General features: G+C 33.9%; 1 protein-coding gene across 1 annotated transcript in view; it reads right to left on the bottom strand.

The window, feature by feature from the left end:
• Slc12a2 (solute carrier family 12 member 2) overlaps positions 1-19,424 on the bottom strand; it is a 216,102-nt gene that overhangs the window by 16,336 nt on the left and 180,342 nt on the right. Inside the window, exons 10-19 of the mRNA XM_010627283.2 lie at positions 18,540-18,667; positions 18,328-18,412; positions 15,972-16,123; positions 11,891-11,998; positions 10,730-10,853; positions 9,542-9,643; positions 8,116-8,271; positions 6,719-6,818; positions 3,089-3,200; positions 1,790-1,930 (exon numbers count right to left, since the gene is read on the bottom strand). Of these exons, the coding sequence (XP_010625585.2) occupies positions 1,790-1,930; positions 3,089-3,200; positions 6,719-6,818; positions 8,116-8,271; positions 9,542-9,643; positions 10,730-10,853; positions 11,891-11,998; positions 15,972-16,123; positions 18,328-18,412; positions 18,540-18,667 (1,208 nt within the window). The remainder of the gene's footprint in view (positions 1-1,789; positions 1,931-3,088; positions 3,201-6,718; positions 6,819-8,115; positions 8,272-9,541; positions 9,644-10,729; positions 10,854-11,890; positions 11,999-15,971; positions 16,124-18,327; positions 18,413-18,539; positions 18,668-19,424) is intronic.

Raw genomic sequence — 19,424 nt, 5'->3', positions numbered from 1 at the left:
AAAAGAGAAATGAAAAACATTCAAGTGACAGCTTACGCTGTAATTTCAATTAGTTCTATAGAGGCAACTGGTACCTAATAGTAAGGTCTTTGCAGGCAGCTCCTCAGGCAGCTCTACCACTAGAATAAAGTCAATCTCTGGGGCACCTGACAAGTGGTTGCATGTGCCAGATTTATCGGCACAGTGTGTGTGTGTGTGTGTGTGTGTGTGTGTGTGTGTGTGTGTGTGTGTGTGTGTGTGTGTGTGTGTGTGTGTGTGTGTGTGTGTGTGTATGTGTGTGTGTGTGTGTGTGTGTAAAACATTCTCTCGCCAATCACATGTTAGAATTATTATTTTCAGTCTTTGGCTTCCTTTTTCATTTCCATTAGAAGCTCAAATTTTAAACTTTTTAAAAAATTGGTCTATTCTTCATAATGCAATACTGTGTTTCATTTAAAAAAATTCTTCTCTAGGTCAAAAATTATTTTGTATACTTCCCTCAAAACTTTTAAAACTTGTGCTTTATATTTTGTTCTTTTAACCCATCTGGAAATACTTTTGTGTAATCGTTTTAAGGGTCTATTTTTATTGTTTTTCCACGTGCATAAATCAATTATTCCAGCTCATCCTTCCAATGCTACCTCTGTCATCATGTTACAGTTCCTGTATGAACAGGTGTTTCCATGCTGTTCTGTGCATTTATCTAATTGTCTATCACTGCTTCACAGTGTCTTAATTACCTAGCATTCTTATCATAGTGTCTTAATTACTTAGCAACTACTCTCCTCACAACAGAAAGGGTTCAGGAGACAATACTCAGCGCCTCCCACCTCTACTTTAACAAAGCAGCTTCACAATCACAAAATTAATACAGATGCCTTACGGTTAAGGTGTTTTTCGGTTTTTTAAAGCAAGGGATTTCTGTAAAAATAAGTTAGCAAATACTATTGAAACAAGCTCTATCCTTACACCTTTAGGATGGAGGAGACTGAAGCTCAGAGAAGTTAAGTGACTTGCTCAGTACAAAATCTATCACAAGGAAGTGGCAGTGCTATCATGGAAACACGGGACCAATTCCAAATTCTCTTATTCTGGCTAGCATACCACACACAAAACTGAAACAGAAATCTAAGTTTAGTACTAGCAAAAAAATAGTAAGAACTACGAGGGACCATAATTTTTTTAAAAATTAAAGACTAGTATTACTTAACATTCTTACAAAAAACAGGCCAGAGATTTAGCTCAGTGGTGCTGCACAAGGTCCCAAGTTTGATTCCCGGTATGAAAAAGAGTAGCTGGGGATTTGGCTTAGTGGTTTTGCTACCAGCCTTACAAGTGCAAGGCCCAAATTCAATCCCTGGTCCAAAAAAAAAAAAAAAAAAAAAAAAAAAAAAAAAAAAGGAAAAAAGAAAGTTTCTGGGGTATAGCAAGAGTGAGATCAAGGAAAAACCTACAGCCTCAATACATTTATTAAGTAATAAGAATTTCAAAAATGTGTTCAACATCCAGCTAAAAAGACTAAAAAAAAAAAAAAAAAAAAAAAAGTGGGGTGCAGCAGAAAGGTATTCATACAAAGTGACTAATAGCCTAAGTTAATTTTTAAATAAGCTCTTTGCTGTCAGTCCACAACATAAAATTTCTATAGTCTTTTAAATTCAAAACTATATAATCTTAGTCTAGTCTACTTAAAGGTATTTAAAAATATTTACCTTTTGTATTAAAAGTGAAAAATAAAATCTAGAGTGAAGAAAGTTTCTAGAAGTTACACAGATCTCTAGAACACAGGTTTCTGAAAGGCTGACACATTTACCTGCATCAAGTACTGTGCACCTTCTCTCAAGTCATCCGCATGGACAGGAGCATAAAATGCCTTCATTTTGTTCTTAATAAGCCAGCGCTGATATCTGGCCTGATCCATGGACATTTCTTTCATTGCTTGTCTTCTAGGGCCCTTTAAATAAAGATATTAATGATATCTTCAGTTGCAAGATAACCTACTTCACATTTATCAAAGCCACTCTATTATGCTGGTTTGAAACAAGGTGACTAAATGTTGGGATGGGAGAAGTCTAATAATACCTTTTAATTTAATTCTACCTAATATTTTAAATTACCAAAAAGGTAGTACTGATGGTGTATAGTTAAGGCACAGTAGATGCCAGAAAAAGGGAGGAAGAAGAGAAACAGACTTATACAAAACATTTCAATCCTAAATTAATGGGAAATGTTAGAAATCATTAAAAATGGAGGTGATTACAAAGAACAAAATAAACTCACACTGTTTTTGTTTGGCTAAAGTGTCTGAGTTACTAGTTCTCAGTATCTTAAGAATAACTCTGAAAAACAAAGTGAGCATTAATATAGTAATACATTGTTTGCTTCATGAGTTTTATTAACTCAAAGTTCCGTTTTGATCCTGGGAAACAATATATGTGTTATATATAAGTACACTAAGCAAAATCTAAAAATATAAGTAATACCATTACATAAATAAGGAAAATACAATTTATCTTTCCTGATAGGGAAACCACCTCATCCGTTTATCATGTGCTCAAAAATCTAACGTGAATTCATCGGTGTGGAGACAAACGGGGAAACTCCACACCGTCCAGGGGATGTCAGTGTATCAGGGTCTCCTGACAACTTATCCACACACAGAGTGACTTTGCCACTTTACCAGTAGAAGAGCAACTCGGTACAAGCTGGGATATGGAGCAGACAATGCATATTTTGGACACCAAAATAAGATGAATAATGGAGTTTGGGAGAAAAGTTAGTCTGACAAATATCTTAATTTCTATTGCAGAACAAGTACACAATAATTTTCCCAATATCCAAGACACTAAAAAAACAAAAACAAAAACAAAAACCTTTTAGATGAAAACTTACCATGATTTTACACTATTTTCTTATTGATGAGAATAATGAAAAATTTAAAAGTAACACATTTTTTAAAATGCTAAGTTGAGACTGTGCAGAGCCAAAAATATTTTAAAGAAAACTACTTAAAAAATCTATTTGGCAGATTACTTTCAATGTAAAAGCCATGTATATCACAAGTTACACAGAGAGTTAACATGTTTGAATATAGAAAACAACTGGTTCTTACCATATGCACATGGCCACAGATCATCAAACCAACGTTTTTTGTGAAATCATGAACGAGATGAAGTAAAGCTGGGCGTGAGTTTGGAGAACCTGTCATAACAAGACACTGTGGCCTAATTCAAGATCAGAAAAATAAAATTAGAATGAGTTTGTTTTTGTAAACAAGGATGTGACATTTAAGCTATTTCTATATGATTACAGAACTACACTAACCTTCTGAAATTATTCTAAGGATGTCGTGGGCCATCACAGGACATGAGTTTACCCAGGTCTCTTTGGTATTATGAGAAATGCAAAAACAAACTTTTTTGGAATAACTATGACAACTAGTTCCTCTAAAACAATTGGTAAAATTATACACCAAGATTCCAGTAGAATTATTCAAAGAAATTGCCATGCTAATTAACTTTTCATCTCCTAAGGTAATAAATACCCACTTTTTTTCCACACAGCTTGCAAAATTTCCTGAGGACATGGCCATGCCGTCATACACACCAGGCTAATTCCTCCTAATCGTAGGTGAAGTCGCTCTAATTACTTGCACTGCATGCCATCAGTCCTCTCTGTCCCACCCCTCCCTGCCCATGACCAACTGTCTCCTTTCTGAGCCTTAGCAGGTTGCATGGCTCCCAGGCTACACACTGCGTTTCTTAGCTTCCCTAGGGACTAATCACGGTCCTGTAACTTACAACCCATAAGATGTTCCCATTCCAGGTCACGTGCTTTATAAAGGAAGCTGCTTCCCTAAAGGTTAGAAAATGGTACTGTGATAACTCTGACTACATGGACAAAAACTCTTTCTAAAGAATGGCAAATTCAGAGGATACAAAGAACACAAATCTCAAAAGACCAAAAGCTGCAAATCTGTCTACTTGCCATGAACCCTCCATTTACCTCTGGATTATCACAGGACATCCGTCTCGTGTTTGAGCTGGTGCCTTTTTCAGTCTTTCTTTTATGATAATTTAGACTATACCCAAAATACTGACCCATTACTGTGGGAAGTTAACTTGTCCCTATCTGTGTTAAACAGTAAACTCCCTACAAAGACATAATTTGGTACAGTTTTATCATACCAACAAAGGTAGAGAACAAAATATATTAGGGATGACTGAGTAACAATTGCTATGCGTAAACTTCTGTCTGATTTTATTTAATTGAATTTGACTTAAATTTAATTCCTTCCTTGAAAATCTTCATGGTATAATGAGTTTTTATTAAAGCACAAAATCTACAAAAATATGAAGCATAAAAAAGAAAATAACATTGAAATATTGAAAAGTTAGATAGCAAAGGGAAACACTGAAGGATCTGCCAAATCAGGAAATAGCTAAATCCAAAATGGTTGGGGGAACCAAATGAAGCATTCTGATTTCACATGAAAAATTCATCAAAATGCTTAGGAGTTGGTAGCACCAGATATCTCCAGAAGCAGCAGGAACAATGGGACAGAAACTAAAATCAAGACGACTGGCTTAAAGTCTGCATAAAAAGTAACTACATTGACTCAAATCATTTCTATCACCGTGATAGGCCACTGTACCTATTATTTTCCAATCCCGTTTGGCTTAATATGCTAAATAAGGTCTAGTCTGGAAAAACAGCAGAAAACAGATAATGGCAGGAAGTGATGTTTGTTTAGTTTTTTTGACAGGGTTTTTATTAGTATGTCGTCCAGGCTGGCCTAACTCTAATGTGATCCTCCTTCGTCAGCCTCCTGTGTGCTAGGATTACAGGCATGTGCCACCACACCCAGCTAGTAAGTTATTTTTAGTAGAACATTTACATACAGAACCTTGAGTCCTCCAAACCCATTCTCCACCTGACTTTCAGAATGATATATACGACTTTATGCACAAGAAGAGGATTGAAAGACCCATTTCTGGGAAAATCTCGTCATATCAAAAAGCCTTCAAAATGACTCAGTTTCTCAAAGGAGCAAAGCCCTATTCATCTCCATCAAAGACTTCCACCGACAAGGCCTGCACCCTGATGAACACCTTACTTGCCAACCATTATAAATAAACACTTCACTTCAGACAAGGTTGAATTCAAGGACCCAAATTAAAGAGAAAATAAATCGAAGGTCACAGTAAATACAGGTGCAAAAAACAGAATCTTTTTGGCAAATCTGATGAAGACAAAGATAGTGGTAAATAGAAAGTTAATCCAGAAAAAAAATTCTTAGCTTCATGAAAAACAGAAAAGTTGCGCCACCATGAAAGAGCAATCAATTTACTACCTGACTCAGCTGTGTAACATAAAGTCATAAAAACACAAATATCAAATCTAATCTAAAAACAAAAATTGGTAGGTGAGTATGTATGTTCAACCCAGGCAGATCAAAGACATCAATTGATAATGTGTAAAATTAAAAATAAAATATGCAGCAAGACAAGCATGCTGATTATGAAGTAAATACTAAAAAACTACAAAAAAACTGCTGAAATTGAAAGTGACTGCTGATGGTGTAAAGAAACAGGGCTAAGAGAGATGAAGCAAGTACTGATTTTTAGGATAAATCATGTTGAGTGGTTTCCCCTCTTTATACTTTGTTCATCTGTAATTCTGGTAACAATTAGAAAGTCAAACTGAGATTTAAAAAAAAAAAACAGAAATATATATATATTTTTATATAGGAGCTCGTTATGTAGTTCAGGCCAGCCCTGAATTTACTATGTAGCCCAGGCTGGCCTCAAAACCTCAGTGATCGTGCTGGGCGTGGTGGAGCACACCTGTAATCTCAGCACTCAGGAGGCTGCGGCAGGAGGACTGCTGTGTGTTCAAGAGCCGCCTGGGCTACACAGTGAGTTCCAGGGAAGTCTGAACCACATAAGTAGACCCTGTCTCAACCCCACCACCACCAAAAAAACCCAAAACCCAAAACCCCAAACCCAAAAACCAAAAAACACCCAAAACCCAAAAGCAAAACCAAGGAAATCCTCAGTGATCCTCCTGCCTCAGATTCCTGGATGCTGTGATTACAGGGTACACCACCATGCCCAGCAATGAGCCTAGTTTTATTTTATTTAATAAACCTAGTTTTAACAAAGTATAAATAATGACATATGTCTAACAGTATATATAAGTATGTAATATTTCTGGGTTTAGAGAAATATGTACATCAATAGTGCTTTATTAACTGAATATCGTCAATTATTAGAAATGTATTACAGAACCGTTTTATATTGACTATTATAAAGATAAAATACACTTGAAGTCACGTATTGAGAAAATACAGCTTAAATGTTCATATTGTAAAACAATCATTTTTAAAAACAACACTGCAACTGATTTCCAGTTAGCTACAGATAAGAAGCAAAAAACAGTACAATTAAAAAAAAAGTATGTTAAAAATCTTTATAACTGGCCATAGTGGCACATACCAATAATTCCAGCACTCTGGAAGCTGAGACAGAAGGACTGTCATGAGTTTGGGGCCAGCCTGGACTACACAGTAACTCAGTCTCAAAAAACCAAAAACTTTTATAAAAATTTTACATAATTATATATATAAAAACATTAATGCCCACAGAGAATAAACTTACATACGAAAATGTTACTGAACTGTAATTTAAGAACTGACAGGCTAGCTCAGAAAAAAATGTTTCCACACTACCTTATCACCTACCTGAAGTTTTTCACATGGTCTTCCACTCCAGAAAGACGAATTGAATGTTGCAGTGCATTCAGGTAAGTCAGAGCTTGTGTGGAGGATCCCCAGTTCACATCTGTGGGAAGAAAACATTCATGAAAGATCATTTTTAATGACAACCAATTAAAGGTTCACAGGGAAATTAAACAATGCTTTCATATTTAAGTCAACTGCTAAAGCGCTGTACTCTTTCAATAGTACAAGTATATAGCATGACATTAAAACTGTAATCACCTCAACTATGACCACGTTCAAAAAGAGTGTAACTTAGAAAAGAGCACTGCTCTTCTGAGGTGTACATAACTCAAGTCTTACAAAAACATCTTAAACTTACTATTTTATGCAGTCACAGATCTGAATGTCAGATCAGATCAGTCAGAAGGGCTATTTATAGTACTTATCTGTTTAGGTTATTTGAAAATGAAAATTTCATTTCTTATTGACTAAATGAGACCTGAAATGATGATTTTATACATGTAAATTTATAGACTTTTAAGTTTTTTGTCCATTTCATTTCTACAGCTACCCCTTTCTAATCCAAAAGCTCACTACTTCATAGATTAAAAATTTTCCCTTTTTAATTGCAACTACTCTTATAATCTCTTCCTAATTAACTCCTATTAGGCCCAAACTTTCTCATCTTTTGTCAGATCTTTCTTTTGTAAATTGGACCAATACAAACATACCTCAGCATCACCACCTTGCATGGACACACACTGTATCTCACTATTATCTACAGGTCACACAGACAATCACTGACTATTTTGCAGTTAAAACATGTTTGCCCAATATTTCCTGCTACATAGTAAATAACTTAGTGGGAAAGACACAATGTCTTTTAGAATTTCATGAATTCTATGCTACCTACCATAGCTCTCTAAAACCAAAATAGGTAATGATATGTATGTTTATTAAGCTGACAGCTTCTACAATATCATAAATCTGCATTATTTTAAAGAATAATTTAAAAATATACTGAGTCCAACAGAATGGTAATTATATTAACTTATTATTTTTCAACAAACACGATTAGTTAAATTTAACTTATGGATAAGAATGGAATTCCAGGGCTGGGGATTTAGCTCAATGGTTCCACTGCCTGCTTCACAAGTGCAAGGTCCCAAATTCGATCCCCGTGCCAAAAAACAAACAAACAAACAAAATGGAATTCCATTAAAGTCAGAGTAATTTCATTAAACTAAATTTTTTTGTTGTTGTTGAAAAACAGAAAAGAACATGCATCTGTAAACGAAGCATTTTAGGTTTTACATAATAGACCTTTCAAACATACAAAATATGATTCTTAAATATGAAAAATAATAAAGAACTTTTATACATTTTCTAGTTTGAAATACTAAATAAAGATCACTAACCTGGTTTTTTGTAGGTAACATAAATATACAGCCCAAGGACAATTACGTATGTTAGCAATGCAGCCCACCAGTTAATGACAAACATCACTATGCAACAAAGAATTGCACCCAGAAGTGATATCCACATGTTGTAGTATTTGAATGCAGGACGCCATCCTAACAGTAATAAGCAGACAGATAAAAGCCACTCAGATTCCTCATCTGTGTTACACACACATACATACAGCTTTATGGCTGCCACACTGAGAGGAATTTAAGCATCAAGTAAAATAGTAAAGTCAAAGACTGGTACTAATCACAACTGAGTTTTACAATTTTTGATGGCTTTAAACATGGCATCTAATTTTTGTACTATTGCATCTTATTAGGTCTGTAGAATAAACTTCACAAAAAACTATAAATCAAACGACTCTAATGAATGCTGAAATCTAGAGAGAGTATAAAAATGAAGAAAGGTTTCAAATTGAGTCAGTAGTAACATAGCTTTATTTTCTGGTTTTAGCATTAGACCATGTCCTAACAAACACATAAAACAGTATAAAAAAACCATTTCTGAAAATCATTAGAAATTCATCCAGTTCCCATAAAATCTAAGCATGGACTATAGTAACACATATATATACCTTCCCTTTCAGGGAATAAGCACTCTTAAAAATTCTGAAGACAAAATATTAAACATTTTTCATTGGTATGTAGTCTTACATAACAAAATACTTCTAAAACAATTTCAATGAAATTTTATTAAAAGCCGAAACCACAATGTTTTGCCCAGTGTCCATGCTTTATCTCTCCTGCTGAGACCAGTCCTCAGATGGACACCACCTCTGCTCTTTCAACTCTTTCCCTGAATTCTTGCTGCTACCTCATTTTATAAAAAGCCCCATATATTGTTTCAGTCGATAGAGTCCCCTTTAGGGAATTAGATTAGAACTCATTGCATTAAAAATGTTTTGGGAGGCTGAGGCTGAAGATCAGATATAGAGCATACGCTTAATAAGGGTGAGGTTTTATTCTCAGAAAAAAAAAATTTAAATGGTTAACTATCACAATAATGTTCTTAGAGCACAAATCAGCTACACAATAGAAAAGTTTCTGAAAAGCATCAAATTCTTTCACAATGTTAGAATTAAAATTAATGCTATATTAAATCCTTTAAGAAAACAGTGAACTTCATGATAGATCTTTGAAGATTTAATTTGATTTCCTTACAAAAGCAAACCGAGCATTAACATGTACGTGAAGGGGCCATACATGTATGACAGCTCCAGCAGGCAGCCAGGTGTGAACCACCAGGGGTTCAAACCAGCAGGAACATGTTAATGACCTAATCCCACACACACCAATTTAAAAAATGTGTGGAAGTTGTTTTCTTTAAAATGAAAGAAATTAATACATTTACAAACTCTTAAAAAAAATGTAAAATTACCTGGAGATTTTGCAAGTGACGCATGGAATACTGAAAAATTGATCAATGCATATGAAGCAAGGAAGAAGTTAGAGATGATTGGAGCAATGACATTCAGTTCAGCTGCAAAATAAATGTGACAAATTAATGAGAGTCACTTTTTAGTTATGAAATATTCACACTTTAGGTAATACAGTACTGAAGAGCCTTACATCCACCATCTAGACTGAGAATTTACACTTTGCCATAAATACATCATATAGTATACTTTTCAGGAATCGAACTTTAAGTACACAGTTGAAACCTCCTTAATACTTCACAATTCTAAACTTGGTATGTTCCTTACAATCACAATTTATATATCTACAGTATACTCATATAACACATGTACAATCTTGAATTACACTGGATTGTTTGGGAAGTTTCAAAAGTGACACTATTTTTTATTCACCTGAACTTTTTAAAAATCGTATTTAAAATCCAGCCATATTACTATATGAAAACCAAGTTTACTCTTTAATGCTGCATATTGTTCTGTAGTTTCATTCTTATCTGATTTAACTTGCTTCCATTTTGCAGAATTATAATGATATCAGAACCATCCTTGAATACGGCAGTTCAGGCATATATGCAAGTTTCTCTAAAAGGCATGCACACCTAGAGAGCTGATGGATCGTGGGAAACCTTACTTCATGTTGCCAACGTGTTCTCCAAAATTAGCTGAATCAAATATATACCTAGCCACACTAAATATTTGCATATAGTACTATAGTAACTGATGGGGGATCACTGGACTTTCAGTATTAACCAATCTGAAGGGTTAGATAAATTCTTAAAACTTCAATGTCTTTTTTAGCAATGGAAGACCAACAGGCTCACATGTAATCAAAGGCAAAAAACAGATAAGTGGAAGCATTAGCTTTGTGGTGGATACTAGCATTTTTTCCCTTATGTCATTATTACATGTGGTTTAGGAACAAAAATACAGGCATTCCCTTTATCCCTGAAAGGGACTAAGCAACCATAACAAATTTAGCAATTATTTATTGAATGCTAGTATTTGCAATACTTACTTTGTATGTTAATTTTTTTGATTAGAAGGAAATCAACTTACATCAAGAAAAGTAACACTTTTGAATAATTTAATGTTTAGACTCTACTACTTAAGTGCATTAAAATCTACATTAATATACCATTTATATAACTAACCAATTAAGATGAATCCAAGTGCAATTAAGAATGTTAAGATATAACCACGAAGAGGTTCATTATTTTTTCCATAACCTTTTGCAAACATCTGGAAAGCTGGGTAGATGTTGTCCTTACAAAGAGCCTAAAGAAAAAATGCAAACATTAAAATGAACTATATCAAAATTAGACATACAAATTCATAATGGGTTAATCAGGAATGGAACCCAAGTTTTTGATTCTTATCCTCTTTCAACCCTGATTTTATCTGTCTTACCTCACACCCATGTTAAAATTCACCTGTTTATGACAAAAGAATCAGAGCAGCAGTCATACAAGTTGAAATATAATAAAAGTTAAGTTGGAAGACTGGTAACTATGATATAGGTGTGGTCTACCCTATGAAATCCAAGTAAAAATTCTACACTTAATACAGATAAAACAATTATATAAAACCCAATCACTTTTCTTATAATATTACTGAAATGGGTTTAAGAAATATATTCTACATCTTAACTTAATGGAAATAATATTAAGTAGGCTACATAATTAACATTTTTTGTTTGATTTATTAATAAAAACATTTCCTAATAGGTGTCAACTGTTTAATGCTCATTAAAGGAGAATGGTTTTATCCTATTCATCACTGTACCTTTTAGCAGTTAAAGCAATTTGAGGCACACATTAGGAATTCAAGTATTGTAAAATAAAACATGTCTGTCAAGTTAATTCTGCTAAGATATTTTATTACTTCTGTATTACATTACATATTTTACTTCTAATAATCCCTTACCATTTTTAAAAAGACAACTTGAAGACAGACAGATATCTATCAATCAATCTATGAATCTTTCTATCAGTGCTGAGGACTGAACTTGGTGCTTAGCATATAAGATCTGAGCTATACCCAGGCCCTTTCTTAAATTTTATTTTGAGATAGTGTATTGTTGATTTGCTTGGGCTGGTCTTAAACTGGCAGTCCTCCTGCCTCAGCCTCTAAAGTAGCTGGGTTTATATAGGCACGTGCCACCATGCCCTTGCTCTTGACAGTAGCTCAATGTAAAAATACTTATGATATGCTTGCACATGTGTATATCATACACAAGAGTTTACTAGGTCCAAGTTGAAAATCTAACTACTTTACTTCCCCCTAATGAAAGCCTATAATTTGAAAATACTTACCTGAAATATTTTGGGAGCACTCACAAGAGATGCTAATGCTGAAGAAAGAGTGGCTGAAAAGATACCTGCAGAAATTAATGGTGCGAATCCTGACACCATGCTCATTACCTTAAATAAAAGTGACAAACATGGAAAAAAAAATCTTAGAAACAATTTGAAAAAGAACAGTTATACAGTCACAACTTGATTACTCTAATAAAAACAACACGAAATAATTTGATAATAATAATATAATAGAAAGTACAGTAAAAATTTCTGAAGTAGATTTGCCAGTAGCACTTAAGAAAATCCTTTTATTTTATGTAATTATAAATATACACAAGAGTTTAAAAAGTGCCTAATGAAATTACAACTATTAATCACCAAGTTTCAACAATGACAAAGTTGAGGCCAATCTGCACATTATTTTTTTAAAAACCCCAGATATTTAATGCATAAATATTCTAGTATATGTCCCTACCAGGCAAAAGACTTGACAACTGCAACTACGAAGTTGCTGTCCCAGTTAAAACCTACTAAATCCTAGTCAGGTGTGGTGGCACACGCCTGTAATCCCAGCACTCAGGCGGCTGAGGCAGGAAGATCGCTGTGAGTTCAAGACCAGCCTGAGCTACATAGTGAGTTCAGGTCAGTCTCAACTACATAGTGAGACCCTGTCTCAAAAAAAAAACCAACCAAACAAACAAACAAAAACAAAAAACCTAGTAAGTCCTTAACAGGACACATATTTAGTAAGTAAATTTCCTCTTTTAAAAAAGTTTGCTCAAACCAAGATCCCAAAAAAGATTACTTTGTATTTGGTGGATGTTTCTTCAGGTCTTTTAAAATCTACAGGTACACTTTTTATTTTCATTTTATTATTACTTTTTTGTGATTTCTCCTTTAGAGATCCTGTATTCTAGAGTTTGCTGAGTATATTTTCATGAAAAAACAGAAAAGGCCGAGGACGTAGTTCAGAGTTCATCCAACTTGGACTAGTTTCTCGGTTTGATACTCAGTGATACAAAAAAAAAAAAAAAAGCCTCAAAGGTATTCACTGCAATGTTCCTTCTGTATCTCTGAAATCTTTCAACATATAAAATTGAGCTGAAGGAGCTATTTCATAGCTTCGAATACTGTCAACTGTACCTATCCACTATAAATTTCTCAGCAATGAAAGTGATTACCTAGGTTCATTTAGTTCAGTTATGGAATTTGTTTCATTTACATTGACTAAGAACATGACAACTGAGGCCTTGGGATAAGAAAATCAAGTGTTTACGACTGTGACACATGACTACAATTTAATACTATAAACGGATGGAAAGCTAGCTATGGGCACAGTTCCTGCCCATGACGCATAAGTCTAATTTCATGTATAAAATATCACCTTTCTTTACTTAAAATGTCTTTCTTTCCATCTTCTAGTAGACGTAAAGGCAATTCTTATTGCAAATGTTCTAAGAAACATCAGCATCAACCTTTCTGGGAAACTCTGAGAAAAAAACTTCTAAAGATAATTTTCTATTCAGCCCTTTAGTAACAATTTATTAGTTTCTTAAGAGCAATCTGTTATTCATAATGATTATTTTTCACAGTAATTAAAGTTAGATTATCTAGTGTTGCCCACTCTACCTTTAGGAAAGAGACTGTAAAGGACAGATAAAGTAAGCAACAATTAGAAATGAGACCAAGTTTCTGTGATAATACCACATTCCATGGTTGTTTGTAATGATCTCAAAGGTAAGTACAGGAGAGAGATAAAGCAAAAGACCGAGGAACAGAGAATACAATACATCCTACTTTGCTGGACTATCGCAGAACTGACCCCACCAAAATCTCATATAATTACAGTACTGTAGCTTTCATGTCAAAATTTAGTTTTCCCTACTATCGGCTCTCAATTATCATTTCTATCAGCTCAAAAAACGTATTTACTTAAATAAAACAGGAGCTTACTTATAACAAACTCCTCTTTGCTTGAGTGAGTCCATACTAAACTTGATAAAGACAATGCAGTTTTGTATTTTAAGGCAACAGTGCAGAAATCTGACTGGCATTCTCAGTCACTGGGCAGAGACAGGCACTTGTGTCTTTTATGCACAATATCAATGTCAGAATTGGCTTGACTCACTAGTTGCACATGAATACTTTCTTTCATCTCTACTATTTTGCTTAGTCTTGTGACTAGAAAACAAAGCCCTTTATTACATAACAGGGTCCAATATGTGTAACTACTAAAAGTACAGTCAATTGCTTGAAACTATACAACAGAAAATAAATAATGCTACCAGAAGGTTCATTTAAATATTTGTAACATTCACACATTCTACACTACACACTGAATTTTCAGTATTTTCAGATTCAGAATTATGGGAAGTAAAACTTACTTACTTAGACTCAGCAGTACATACACTCATTCACCACAGTATTTTGTTTTAATCCCAAGTCTATGTGTCTGTATTCTTTCTGCCATCCCAGAACTTGACAAACAGCTCTCAAATTCTTATCTAACCTTTTTCAGTTAAATTTTTCTAAGTTATATATTTAGCAGAATAAACTTTCATTTTATTTCTAATATCTCAATAGAGGTAATAAACAGCACAACTGAAAGTCTGCAAAACATGAGAAATAATACTAATTTTTACATAGTTCACATACTTTACAAGTTCACTAACTTTTCAAGCATTTTTTCAGAATTAAATTGTTAAATAGTAATTTCGTACAGAGGTCTCTAATTCCCAGACAGTCTGTGGTCTCCTGGGAAAGAGATGACACAGCAAAAGCAGGAGGTGAGCGGCAGGTGAGCAAAGATTTATTTGTATTTACAGCTTCTCCCCTTTAACTCGTGCCTGTCAGATCCGAGGCATTGATTCTTGTAGGAGCAGCAACTCTGCAATGAATTGTGAATGTGAGGCATCTAGGTCGCATTCCTATGAGAACCTAATGCCTAATGACTGGAGGTCGGGATGGGGAATGTAATCACTATGTATCATCATGAAAGAAGATGGGGGGGAGGAAGAGGAAGAACAGGAAGAACAGGAGGAGGAGGAGGAGACGATGATGAAACTCAACCTCTACTTCCATCCCCATGGAAAAGTTGTCTTTCAAGAAACTGGTCTCTCTGGTGCCAAAAAAGGCTAGGGACTGCTGGTTTGATACAATATGACTTTATATGGGTCATATCTAGTTAAGAAACACTGCTTTTGAGATTGATCAATGCTTTGAAAAAAAAGAAAGAACATTTATATATAAAGGCACTGTGGAAAATGGCAGTAATTAGCTGAACTCATTTCACTTAGCGTGGACTTAAGCTTCTCACAATAAAAATGAAAATACTTAGGTGTAAATCTAACAAAGTATGTACAATAATTGATGAAAGAAATCAAAGAAGGTACAAATAATTGGAGAGGGTTGGCACATTCAGCATTGCTATTTTCTTCAAATGACATTTAAGTTCAATACAACTTCAATCAAAATCTCAGAAAGATCCTTTGTAGATAAACAAGATTGTTTTAGACTTTTATAAGTAAGGCAAAGAAAGTAAAATAGTAAAAACAGTTTAGGAAAAGTATAAAGTAGGAGAAATCACCTTGTTGACTTGAAGACTTATGTAACTTCTGCATTCAAGAATGTGCCGTACCATGAAAAGACAGACAAAAGCTCAGTGGAGCAGAACAGAGTCCAGAGAGACCACACAAACAGGACTATACGCCACAGGCTTCACAGATGTCTCTTTGCTCTTCGATCAGTTTACTTACCTACTACATACACGTACTATAAACCACACCTTAATATAAAAGCCGAGCCCTAATGGGCTTTTTGCTAATAAACAGCCTCAGACTTGCTGTATTTTTCCCCCATTCATAATATAGTTTTGGGGGCATAAACTAACAACAGTCTTGCCTTCTAATACATGCTATATTCTGAGCAGTTAATTTGACAGCAATTTAATCCCCAGAGAAGTGCGGAAGATTTCTACCATACAGATTTGATGCAGGGGCTGGGGGTTTAGCTCAGTGGTTCCGGCAGCTGCCTCGCAAACGCAAGGACCCGAGTTCGATCCTCAGTACCAAAAAAAAAAAAAAAAATTGATGCTCACCTGAAAGTTGTTCATTAGGCCATAGGAACAAGGACTGCTTTCACAAGATGAAAAGTCAAAGTTTAATTTGCAGGCAGCAGAAGTACAGTTTGTGAACTCTGTTACAATGGTGTCATTAACGTTCCCAGTGGCATCTCGAACAACACAAGAACCTGAAGCACAAGGCGCAATGAAGATAATATAGCTAATATCTACTCTTTTTAAAGTTACATATTAGATAAGTACTCATAACAGCATATGCTGTATTTACAGTTAAGATAGCTCTGCCTTGCACAGAATTTGGAAAGCATCATGGGCTCCAATGTTTAAGTAATTAAATCAAATATTTTATTTATTTGTATTTTTTGAGACAAGGTTTCACTATGTAGTTCAGGGTGGCCTTGAACTCACTATGTAGCTCAGGCTGGCCTTGAACTTGCAATCTTCCTGCCTCAGCCTTCTGAGTGCTAGGATTACAGGTGGGTGCTACCATGTCCAGCCTCAAATATTTTATAAAGACTAATAATATTCACACATACTTAACCTTATGAATATCACCATGGAAAGTGGTATATTAGCAAAACTATTTTATAGCCAATGTGGTAAAGATATCTTTAAGCAAATATAAGAACTGTTGAAAGAGTCCCAAACAGAAATATTCCCCAAATATTTTATAAGTGAAACACAGCCAAAAATGAGGCTATAGGTAAAAATCAACTTTTCCTCAAATGTGATTATGTGATAATAAGACTCTGAGATTTGCTTTAAAAATAACCCATCAGACAGAGGAAGTACCATGTACTAACAAGCTTTGCTAAGTTTCTTAAAGTTAGATGATACGGTAGAAAATGTGTTCTGCTTTTGTGTAAAATTGAGAACTTACACAATAACATTTAAAATTTACACTGAAATAAGCACTTATCAGGAATAATATATAATATACAGTTAGTGGTAACTGCCATTCCTTAGAATATATATTTTACTCCCAGAAGCACTTTAGCAGGTGTTAGATCATATAAGAAAAATTATAGGCATTTAATAAGAATGGACAATAAACAGAAAACAAAGAGATGAAGAAAACGATAATAATTAGACACAGTTCTTTACTCTTCAGTTTCTTCCTATACCATTTGAAAATCACGTTTTTAATCTCTGAAACCACTGGAGTCAGCGAGCTGGTGAGAAGCAGAGTCTTGTGATTCTCATCTCCCCAAGATGGTTATGCTTCCATGGGCTTCCTATTTCAGTATTCTGTACCTTTGATCTCTTGGGTGAAAAAGTTCTCTTGCTTTGAATTACTTATATAACCACTGGAGTATAAAATGTCTCTGCAGATACAGCACTGAACATCAGGGAGAAGGGGCTAATCCTACTGCTTACAGAATAGTGTAAACAGAATTAAATAAATTAGAGCTAGCAATTTTACAGGTCAAAAAATATAAAATATTTATCTGTGGCAACAAATTATTTTAATAATTGGAATATCAGTTATATCATTCTTTAAAACTAAATTTTCTGTGGCTAGCATATGTATGATGTATATAAGCATGCTAGAAACATTTAAGGAACAAATCTGCTAATCATATATATACTATAGATATACATTTTCAAAATTAATTTCAGAGATTTATGTATCATTAATGATAAATAAAATTCAAAAATCTTTCTAAATGTCAATTCAGCATACTATACTGATTATAAATAGCCTTTAATAATGCCATTGAAAAGCAAAACAAAAACCTCTTTGCCATGAAAACAATTACTTTAAGGAAGTACATTATCTTTGGTAGCAAAATCTGAGTTTTGATTGCTTCATCTAAATAGGGATTCAGAGAGTAGTTAACACTTAAATCCTTTTAAATTCTAAATGATATGACTCCATAAATGTAAGAAAAATGTTTTAAAATCATTTTCATTCAATTTAGTAAGCTTTTAGGGAAACAGTTTTCATTCATCTTAGTATGTCCTATTCTTTAAAATCAGTGTTTTTACTGTAAAAAAGGCAGGGGGGACTGCTTAATAGTTTCGATAATGATTTTATTATGAAGCTAGAACTAATCGCCAAAATAAATAAAAACCGATGAGTAAAATTCACTTTCACATTTGAAATATTTTTAAACTGTGAAATTTAAGAGTTTACAGATATAATTTTACATATTTTTCTAACTTCTGTAATAAATCCAAGAAAATATTAAAGTATTATTGGTTTAATGTCTGTAAGTCACTACCAGCTTTCTTAAAACTTTAAAAATTAAATAAACTCTATGTATTTATATTGAAATGTTTCTCAATACAGAAGTTAAAAAATACCATGAAAATATTTACACTACGTACACTATAAAATTTCTGAGACACAATGAAATGGAAGGCTATTTACCTACAGATACTGCAATTCCTACGTAAACCAGCGTTGTAATTAAAATGGCTAAGAGTGTTCCTTTGGGTATGGCTGACTGAGGATCCTGGAATAGAACAAGACTTTTTTAAGTCTCTTAAAAATAAAGCACACATACACACACATATATACATAAACACATATAAGTTAAAATATATAGACATATAATTAATGCAGTACTTTGTAATACTTACTGCAAGATCACCTGAGATATTTGCTCCAGCTAGAATACCAGTTGCAGCAGGAAAAAAGATGGCAAATACTGAAAAGAAAGTCTCTTCATCTCGAAAATCTGGTCCAAAGTTCTCATTAAAAATTTCAGCTAAGAGAACAAAATATTTTTGGCAATTAATGGATAGCAGATTAGACTATAATAATTTGGGTCAACAGTAATTAGTATATATGATCCCCAAGTTTCCTTCAGTTCAATTAAGTGGTAAATTCTTGTATATTTTCCTAATTCAAGTATTAAATGTTCCTCTTTTCCTGTATGAGTGAATGACTCACAAAATGACCTGATCTGGATGGATCATATCCAACTTTTTTGTGTACACTGACAAAAATTTTTTAAAAGATTGTTTATTGTTATCACTACTTCAAATACAAATCAAGGTGTGAATTAAACCTTTAGTCTCAAGGGGTGGAAGAAATAAGAATAAAAATACACAAATAATCCAGAAAGATAAACAGAATGAAGATAAAAAGATAATCCAGAAAGGTTTCTTCCTCCATTACTTTCAGCTTACATTCTTATCTGTATAGGTTTCAAGTCCTTATCTTTTATCTATTTCTTAATGGTGATCTGTGTCAAATAATTTGAGCTAAGGAACCCAAGTAAACATTCTTTCTACTTCAACACTAATGAATGCTTCAGGTGTTCCTACTGTATATATCTAAAGACAGGTACCAACAATAAAATAACATGGCCATTTTCAAATATTTGATGAATATGTATCATATGCCAGGTTCTGTATGAAAGCTAGTTAATATGTCACAGTGCTCAGGGATACAAAATGAATAGGCCAAACATAGTGCCTGCCTTCAAAGAATGGGAAACTTCTACAAAATAGATAGAGAAA

This window comes from Fukomys damarensis, unplaced genomic scaffold (assembly GCF_012274545.1).
Source record: "Fukomys damarensis isolate Sample0158 unplaced genomic scaffold, DMR_v1.0_HiC HiC_scaffold_3, whole genome shotgun sequence".
NCBI classification, from domain to species: Eukaryota; Metazoa; Chordata; class Mammalia; order Rodentia; family Bathyergidae; genus Fukomys; species Fukomys damarensis.
This window is presented reverse-complemented; position numbering and strand designations above follow the sequence as displayed.